The sequence below is a fragment of the Cebus imitator genome, unplaced genomic scaffold (genome assembly GCF_001604975.1).
Source record: "Cebus imitator isolate Cc_AM_T3 unplaced genomic scaffold, Cebus_imitator-1.0 Scaffold187, whole genome shotgun sequence".
Lineage (NCBI taxonomy): Eukaryota > Metazoa > Chordata > Mammalia > Primates > Cebidae > Cebus > Cebus imitator.
Window position 1 is genome coordinate 1,839,235 of NW_016107502.1, and position 10,057 is coordinate 1,849,291.

The window sequence follows — 10,057 nt, forward strand, 5'->3', positions numbered from 1 at the left end:
GCTGAGGGTCATTTTCTGTACTGTTTGCATTATTAATGGAGGTAAAAACTCCTGACTCTCAATGTCTTGTAAATTCAGAAGTTCAAATTTTCCATCTCTCTCTCTCAGTGTTGTCCCATCCTTGCTTATTTCACAGCTTCCGTTAGTAAATGACAGGAGCACATTTTCTTGTCCAAAATCGTTGGAAGTACGTAACTGTGACAGTTTCCCAAGCATATGCTTTTCATTTTCAGAATAATTTTTATAAGTATTAATTAGCGTCTTCTAGTGGAGGAACTTTCAGATCAACTGACTTGTCCTTGAACTTAAGTTTTCACTTGCTTTCATCATTCAAGCGTTCTTGATTCTGTAGAAGCTTGTTAGCTTGTACAATTTTCTTAATAATATATCTCCTTACTTCCTCATCCTCTTCCTTCTCCAAGTCTTTCTGGCTTTCTAGTTTGGATTCCTGGAAAGAGTTTTCACTATTTCAATGTGATATGGGATACTTGGTACAGAAATGAAGACATTCCTTCTTGGCGAGACCTCATCCTGCAATGATTTGTCAGGATCAGAAGGCTGTTTGGTGTGTTCTGTTACTGTTTCATTCTCTTTTAAGTCTTGATTAATATTCTCCTCCTTCAAACAAGTCATCTCTCTTAGGCTGGCAGCACTTTTTTCATTTTCACTAATTATCCACTCCAGGTTCTTTTCAAAGTCATCTTCATATTCTTCAATTTCTTTTGAATCAGTATCTTTATTTTCATTCATTTTCTTCTCTTCCACCATTAATATCTCCGCATCACCCTTCCCTTCTCTCCCTCCACATCCCTCCTGCCTGTGTAAAATGCGCCGGCTGGGGCCACAGAGATGGCCAGGGGAGTTCTCCGCTCCTCCTCTTTCTAAGTTCTTCACATTGAGGCAAGGGAGACCCTGGCACCTGCCTCCGTGGCAGCCAGGACCACACTGCCATGGCAACAGCATGCCTCTGCGTCCTCTATCTGGGCCTTTCTCTGGCAGATCAATTTTTGAGGACATATGTCATTCATACCTTTCATGTATGAATCCTATAAGAAATTCCAGCTAAAAAATAATGCTTTCCACAAAGAACTTATATGTTTGCCCTTCTCAGATGTTGAAGGCCGTAACTTATCAGTTGTCATTTATCTTGGCTGCCGCAATGCTCAGAACTGAGTTTGTAATTATTTCATCCTTGGTTCCTAACAGTCATTTCCCCCTTTGCATATTTTCTGACTTCCTTTTTAACTGTGAGGCAGTATCTAGTATTGACACTAGAATTGGACTGCCTACTCCTGAATCCCAGCTCTGTCACTAATAGCTCAGTAACGTTGACATTTTCACCTCTGTATGCCTCAGTTTTCTCACATTTAAATTGGAGGCAATAATACTACTTGCTTCATAGAATTTATGTAAAAGTTGAAAGGGCCTATCTATAAAAGCACTTGGAATCGTGCCTGGCACATACTAAACATTATGTAAATACCATTAAATCCATGTTCTAAAATACTCTGTGCATATGTGCTTTGCAAAGTACCACAGATCCATTTGGGAAGCAGGCAAAATATAAAAATTATTTTTATTAAATCTTTATTTTGTTTTAAATCACAGAATTATTATCTTCTGACAATAGCCAATGTAAACAACAGAGAAGCGATTACAGAATCCCTGCACCTCCCCAGGTAACCAGCAATCCCAGTTATGTGGAAATAACTACCGTGTTCCATTTCTTCAGCTTCAGTCCATTCATCCTCATCTGTTGCGATTTTCTTTCCATACAATAAGTGCACATACTATATTGAATACACACTTCCCATGCTTCCTGTCCAACTTGATATGCTTCTTCCATTGCCAAGCCACAAGACTCAGAAGCTGTCTACCCCAAATTAAGCTGACAGTTTTGAAAACTTAGTCTTATATTTGTCGTATGTTTTGTTTGTTTGTTATAAACTTGGCTAACTTACATTCACTTTCCTACAACAAAGCCCACGCTGGAGCTCGTTACCTACAAAGCAAGGACAGTAACACCTCCTTTGTAATCAGGTGACTGGGCGGATTTGATGCTGTTCGTGTAACGAGACTTCCAGGTGCTGGCCGGCTGGACTTCCCTTTCCCTGCCAGCGGGGGCGCAGTTTAACCGAGAAGGTGCCCTGGAGGAGAGTGTTCTGAAGAGAGAAGTTTTCCCACGAGGTTTCTCTCGCTTTGCCTCCGCAGAATACACGTATATCCAAAGCCGGTTCTACCGATCCCCAGAGGTGATCCTGGGCCACCCCTACGACATGGCCATTGACATGTGGAGCCTGGGCTGCATCATGGCAGAGTTGTACACGGGCTACCCCCTGTTCCCTGGGGAGAATGAGGTGGAGCAGCTGGCCTGCATCATGGAGGTACGGGGAGGGCTGGCTGGAGGGCGGCTCCCACGGAGGCTGTGGGCTTGGATCTCAAACACGGGGCTACATGAGACTTGCCCAGGACCATGGCCTACCTACTCTTCTTTTTCCTTTGGTTGGATGTTCCCTAAAAGTAGTTTTGAAATTGTGTGCCCCCTTGTACATTGTCAAGCTGACATCTAACATTTTTATCTTAAATTTAAATAGTTGCAGAGGATGTCGTTTCCATCATATTGTAAATAGTGACATTTTAAAATAAAAGTGTTACACCACCCTTTCAGAAATATCCAAAAGAATACAAAACCAGAGTGACATGGCGCCCATTAAAATCTATCTGAAAGTATGTGAACAAGTTCTTAAGAGTCGTACATTTATTTTACTTCGTTATTTTTTGCTTTTTGTTTTTACTCTTCTCTCTACTTCCTCTATGGAATTTTATTCTAATTTAATATATGCTTATGTTTAGAAACTTTCTTTTTGAGATAGAGTCTCGATCTGTCGCCCAGGCTGGAGTGCAGTGGCATCATCTCGCTCCCTGCAACCTCTGCCTCCTGGTTTCAAGTGATTCTCCTGCCTCAGCCTCCTGAGTAGCTGGGATTACAGGCATGCACCACCATGCCCAGCTAATTTTTGTGTTCTTAGTAGAGATGGGGTTTCACCATGTTGGCCAGGATGGCCTCAATCTCTTGAACTTGTGATCCATCCGCCTCGGCCTCCCAAAGTGCTGGGATTACAGGTGTGAGCCACTGCACCTGGCCTAGAAACTTTTATCAATCTTTATAGCTTTAAAAATTTCCTGATTCCATAAGCTTCATGTGTAAAAATTTTTTTCTGGTAAGTTACCATTAAAATATATCTGGTGTGCAAATTTTGATAATTATCAAAAATAAAATGTGAAATTTTATTGAGCATGCAGCTCTTAGAAAAATGAAGAGAGCTGGGTTTTCTTTTTCCAATTAATGCTTATACCCAGAGGTGAATGATGCTTCTTACTAGAATGCCCGGGCGCAGGATCAATGTGATTCTAATTGCTTGGTGGTGCAGATGTGAACCCAGAGAGGAAGCCTGTTCTAGTTAAGGCCGTCTAATTTGGTGACTCCTTTTGAGTTCTATGTAAAAATCAAATGGTGATCTGTCATCTAAAGTTATGTTTACCATCCTGTCAGCTGACAACCTGATTAAAATGTTAAAAACAAAGAATTGGAAATTATTTGACTTCAAAATATGTGTATTGTTCAGGCATGAGTCATTCATAACGGGAAATGAGTTTTCTGGGAAAACTATCTCCCAATAGCAAGGCTTTACCAAAACTCATGATATGATTATGAATTATATCTATTATGCTTTCACTTGAAAGCCACCTTGTTATGGAGCTAAATTAGACAAAATAGAAAAATAACCTTAAAAGTTTAAAATTTTACATTTTAGGATTTTCCCAGTGAACAAAGATCTTTTGGGTGCAAACACCAAGGTGTGTGTCTATCTGTCTATCTTTGCCAAATTTCTATTTTCCAGATTGTCTCAAAGTTACAGAGAGAGAAACACATAGAGCCTTGAGAATGAGTAAACATAGAGAATTTCATGTCATGATTGAAACGAATAATAGAATATTAAAATAATTTAGGTAAAGCAGCTGTGGTGGAATGAACACTGGCCTGTGGGTCAGTAAACCCGGGGTCTCGCCCTGGCTCCGTCTTTTTCACCAGTCACTTCCCGGCTCTGGACTATAAAATGAGGGGAGCGGGTAGATGGCTTCTAAGGTCGGTAATGAATGAAGCATCCCCAGACCACTGCTGCTTCCAATGCCAAAGAGCTCGGGGCTATGTTTCAACGTTCCTACAACCCCAGAACTGACTCAGCTTCCGCTTGACCTCAGGGTCAAAGGGGCTGAGGAACAGAAGAGCAGGATCATGCATGGATTATGGTTGGGAACTGAGCAGCAAGGGAGGTGACCCACACTGTAATTTCCTTATCTCTGTGCACCCCTCTAAGTTGCAGTAGGAGAAGAGGAACAAGTAGGTGCTACACTTTTCCTTTCAAGAAGGTGTTTGTCTTGTAATTGTCTGATGCTCATCTGGTGATTTTCATTTTCTTTTCTTCTCCTCCCTTTCCAGTGCTCCATGCTGGGATATGTCACTCTTTAATTCAGACATGGCAGCATGTATACCAGTTTATTTGCTCTGGCAAGGACATCCGGCTGCTATCAAGGTGGTGGCCCACCTCTAGTTGGTGCTGATGTCTGTTTAGAATAACATGGACAGTGTTGATTCTTAGCATATGAAACCAGCTCCGGATTAGGAGTTAAAAGGCCCAGGCTCTGGGTTTGCTCTGCTACTGACGCGATGTTATTAATACATTAAATCCTTATATGTAGAAGGCAAAGCCTGGCCAAAGTATGCCCTGCCCCTCGGTCTTTGAATCTCTGATCCCACAAAGAGTGAATCAATTGAATTGTCCTTATTAAGGTGCTGGGCTTGCCGCCAGCCCGCTTCATTCAGACGGCCTCCAGGAGACAGACGTTCTTCGGTGAGTCCTCAGGTCTAACTCTCTTTTCCTTATTGTGTCTAATGAAGTGTTGCAGGCCTCGAAGACACCTGCCATACCTTGAAGCTCATTTCGTTCTTTTCCCCTGGCCATAGCAAAGTGGGGGCTGTGATTAAGAGCTTCTTTCACAGAAGTAAAAGATAATGAACAGTGGAACCAGATAGCATGATGGAGATGGGATGGGGCAGCCGCAATGGGAATGGGGTCTTGACAGTAAAAATGTTCAGAAGAAAGAGGATGGCCAGACCCCTGTTGAGAAGAGCTATCAGCAAGTATTACAGCCTCAAAATACTGTAACTGCATCCTCTCCTGGAAGTTCTCCCCACTCTCCCAAGCAACTTGTCCTCTCACACTGGACTGTGCAGGGAAATCAAAGAGCAGAAGCTTCATTTCAAGAATAGTGGAAAATTCCATTGCTGCATTACTGTCTCCCCTGCTAAAAGTCTTCTTATCCTCCAGATCCTCACTGTGCCAGGTTCATTGCAACGGTTAAGCAAGGACTATCAGAGTAGTTTTGCTTTGATGAGTTGTGGCTGGGAGTTATATGTATGTCATTTGCCTGATTGTAGGGAGTAAACTTTGTCCACAGCCCAGGCTGGCCCTCTCCTCCTGATTCCCAGAATCTGGATTTTTGTGATCCACTGCCTTCCTATTTAAGCGGTGATATACAAGGTGGCAGGATGGCTCAGCAAGGTACTAACTGAGGCAGCGCTTTCCAGGCACATGCACCAAAAAGTTGCAGCAAGTCCGAAACCTAAAATCCCTTTAAAGAACCACTGGAAGCTAAGAGTCCCAGATAGAAACAGCCAAAGTAGCCTGAAGGTCAGCAAAGTGGAGCAAAGCTAGATATGAGCAAAACGGAACTCCACAGACGCGACTCCATGCTACCTGGAGTGGCATTTCTAACCAGCAATTGTCAGGTCGGTTCATGGACTCCCTCTGACTATGCAATCTCAGACATTCCTGGTCCTCCCACCTCTGATTTTCAACTGTGAGCAGCCTCTGAATGTGTATGCAAATCACACAACTTCTGTTCACAACTTGCCCCATCAGTAGGAAGGTCCAAAACATCCTCATGGACAAAAGGGATTGAGTCACGCTGGTGAGGATGCACTGATTCAGCCATGTAGGGGTTGTAATTTGCCTATTTCTGTACCTTTTGGTAAAAAGCCACAGCCCTGAGCCCTGCCACAGCTGCAGGTTCCCTGGTCCTCTCCCAGGACTCCTTAGACTCCCTATGATCCAAAAAACTCAAAGTTGAAGGCCAAGCAAGTGGAGGTGCTCTGTGATCCTATTCCAGGGCCATGGCTGTCTTCATTCTGATTAGTTGGTCCCATGCCATTCATTCCAATTGTTAACTCTTTTAAACATCGCCTTGTAATCATGGCTGGAGCTTTGGAGACATTGCTTCTGAGCAGGGCAGTGTCCTGGTTGCCACAGAATGGTGCCCACGCATTAACCGAGCAATCTGGTGGTGGGCAGAGGGGTTCTGTCTGGCTCCCTAACTTACACATGGAGCAAGGGAACTAGTCTGTGGATCCCAAATATACTTTTTCTACCCACAACTTAATAATTCAGGCTCTTGGACTGGACAGAGTCACTGTGGGAAGACACATCTTGAGCCTGTAACACTGAACTATGAGATAGCATCTAGATGGGGACTAGCAGGAAGGGAGCGTAGAGCACCTTCATGGGAAGGCACTGAAGACATAGGCATGTCCACTTTGTAGAGCTGCTTATTTCTACCATCAGCACTAGGCTTTAGGATGGTGGTGGGATTTTTGCAGCAACATCCATATCTTCGCTTCCTGCAAAAGAAGGAATGTTGCTGAGAAAAATGCATCCTCGTCAGTGTTTTCCAAACTTTATCCAAATGCAGGAATCATTTGGGGAGCTTGCTAAAAAAGCTAATTCCTGTGATTCTCTTCTATAAGGTATGCTGTGGGAAGATTGAGATGGGACCCAGGATTTAATATTTTTAATAACAGCTCCTTGTGACAAGAGGAGTCTGGGAAACACTGTTGTCCCCTTCACTTGTTGACTCCCCCTTTCCCAGGTTTGGGCTCCCAACAGCTCCGCAGCCCCTGACGCCTCCTGGTTAAAACCCCTAATTAGCAGCAAAATGGTGTTGTCTTAAGCCTGGTAAGATATTATACTTAGGTGGCCCAGGCCGTAAGAAGGGGATGGAGGGAATCATGGATGAGGGCTAGAATGAGAAAAGTTTACACAGGAAAACGATTACATGACCATGACTTTAGGGGCTTCGTTATTTGTAAGACTGTGAGCTTGATTCTTCTTTGGTCATTCATAAAAAGGGCAACGTAGGATAAAGTGGGTGGGCTAAGGCCACGATTCAAAAGGAAATGGATATTTGTACAATTTCACAGGACCTTGCCCCTGAAGATTTACTTCACTATTGTGATTGTCATCATTAGTGTTATCTTATCCTGGCTAGTGCTAAACCATTTAAACTATTTGATTTGGAGAGGAGGTAGTAGAAGGAAGCTCAGAACATACTGAATAGTAGGAAAAAATAAATTTTTAAAGTTAGTTGTATTCCTTGGATAATCTACACGTGGTTATTTCAAACTGAGACTGTGGGTGTGCTTGTGTGTATGTTTAGTGGGGGGTGGCATGAGGCGAGTGTGTAAGACCAAGAGCGAAACAGCCACGGAGGCCACTCTAAGCAGCAGCATGATGTGACCACTAAACATTTACGCCTGGAACTAAATACAGAATGTTGTATTTCTGCAGATTCCAAAGGCTTGCCTAAAAGTATAACCAACAACAGGGGGAAGAAAAGATACCCAGACTCCAAGGACCTCATGATGGTGCTGAAAACCTATGACACCAGCTTCCTGGACTTTCTCAGAAGGTGTTTGGTGTGAGTTCGTTGGAATGTCTCTGCCTCTGGGTTTCCTCTTAAATGCTGTACTTTCACACACGTTTGCTGGTAAAAGTCTAAGGCTGGGAGACATTATAAAAGTAACAAGAAACACTAACAATAGACCTTTAAAGTCTACAAATTGCTTCCACATCTGTCGTCTCATGAGACGTCTCTCTCTCCCTACTGTGTGTTGTCAGGGCAGATGATCTGCTCTGTTTTGCAGGTATGGAGGTTGTGGTTCAAAGAGATTAAGTGACTTGCCCTTGATCACACAGCGTGTGGCAGAGTTTGGCATCTTCCTGGCCTCAAACTGCTTGGCAGTGAGACTGTAGGCCAGTCTTAAATGTCCTGCTCTGTGAGCTGAAGCCAACCTCCTGAGTGCTTGTTGTAATGATTTGCATACACATCCAGTTTAAACTGGTTTCAGGGCCTGTCCCTAACCCCCTAGGATTTAGAACCCAAATCCTCTTATAGTAGGGAATTAGGGGAAGGGTGAGCTGTAAACCATTTACTATGTAAAATTTTTTACAACCTATATGCATATTTTGAATCTTAGAGATTAGATCTGTACTTAAGTCATAGTACTGAGCACAGTACTTTTAAACACCTAGCTTAAAAGGTGTTTAGAAAATGTTAGCTATTGTTATTATTTCACAGCTATTAAAGAGGTAAGTCTGTCTCCACTGAGTAGCAAGTGCATTATCCATGTGATACCTGGCAAGTCATCACTTTTTTCCAGGGCCTCAGTGTCCTTTCCTATAAAATGGGGTATTCCTAAGCTCCCTTCCAGTTCTATCAGTCCTATAATTTAGTAGTTTTAGAAGACCATATCATTATATTCTCTTATTCTTCCAGTTGGATGGAGAGGTGTTAGCAAAATACTCTTCTGGCATCTGTGCACTCTGGAATTTTGGTACTAGCTCAAGGGTGAACCATGAGGTAGCGCTGAAAGTATTCCCAACTTAGAGGGCCATGCTATTCACTTATCGGAATAATCAAGGTAGAGAAGGATTCCATACCCAATCTTACCTCTACATTAACAAACAGAAACCAATTGCTGAGACAGAGGGGTTATCCAGAAACCCCAGCCATCCAGAACACAGCTCAGCACCAAGGAAGACATTATTTTCATTTCTTTCTTTTTTTTTTTTTGAGACGTAGTCTTGCTCCGTCGCCCAGTCTGGAGTAATGTGGTATGATCTTGGCTCACTGCAACCTCTGCCTCCCAGGTTCATGAGATTCTCTTGTCTCAGCCTCTGGAGTTGCTGGGACTACAGGCACGTGCCACCAAGCCTGGCTAATTTTTTTTGTATTTTTAGTAGAGATGGGGTTTCACCATGTTAGCCAGGGTGGTCTCAATCTCCTGACCTCGTGATGCGCCCACCTTGGCCTCCCAAAGTGCTGGGATTACAGGTGTGAACCACCGTGCCCAGCCACATTATTTTCTTCTTTAGTGCAAAGGAGTAATTACTCATAACTTGCAAGAGGCAGTCAAGCTGATGGGGACTGTTACTTAATTGCTAATTAGCAAATCTTTGGAATGAGAGACTAAAAGTGTTGAGCCAAGTTCAACAGGCATAAATGTAAAGCCTTGTGTTTAGACTTTGTAGGCTAACTCCAAAAGTCCAGGAAAGGAGAGATTTGTTTAACAGCAGTTCATTTGACATCGAAATGAGATCTTGAGCTGTTTAGGATCTTGATTAGTCTAGAATGTTAATACTGCCTCCCTGCAGTTATAGAAGCTATTCCCACCATGGTGGACATTAGTTAGACAACTGCTAAAATATCCTTATCTCAGAAGATGGCCAGATGGTGAAAACCATGTTGTATAATCATTAGTTAGTAGTGATGTAAATATTTTCAGATAGCTGAAGGGCTGAAACATAAAAGAAGAATTAGTTATTTTGTATGATGGTAATCGGTTGAATCAGGACCTGGGTACAAGTTACTGGGAAGCAAACCAGTTTTGGTACAATAAAATTCAAGAACTTTCAAAGAATCAGAGTTTTTAAAAATTGGAATAGATGGTTCTGAGAGTTAGTGCATTGTCACTGAAAGTATTAGAGAATTACAGGGTGATTCCAAGATGGGAGTTTGGTCAATGTATTCTGCTACTGAATTAGAAGTTTGATTTGATTATATCCAAGTCCCCTTGCAAATCTTAATATTCTAGAATTCTATAACTCTTCTTGCAATATATTTGGAAGCCCCAATTCTGTAGTCTGGAAATTGAAATTAA

At 42.6% G+C, this 10,057-nt stretch overlaps 1 protein-coding gene across 1 annotated transcript in view; it reads left to right on the plus strand.

Moving 5' to 3' along the window:
• The window catches only part of LOC108316292 (dual specificity tyrosine-phosphorylation-regulated kinase 4), a 45,220-nt gene that overhangs the window by 33,393 nt on the left and 1,770 nt on the right, over positions 1 to 10,057 (plus strand). Inside the window, exons 10-13 of the mRNA XM_037744861.1 lie at positions 2,212 to 2,384; positions 4,853 to 4,913; positions 7,686 to 7,813; positions 8,674 to 8,757. Coding sequence (XP_037600789.1) covers positions 2,212 to 2,384; positions 4,853 to 4,913; positions 7,686 to 7,813; positions 8,674 to 8,757 — 446 coding nt within the window. The remainder of the gene's footprint in view (positions 1 to 2,211; positions 2,385 to 4,852; positions 4,914 to 7,685; positions 7,814 to 8,673; positions 8,758 to 10,057) is intronic.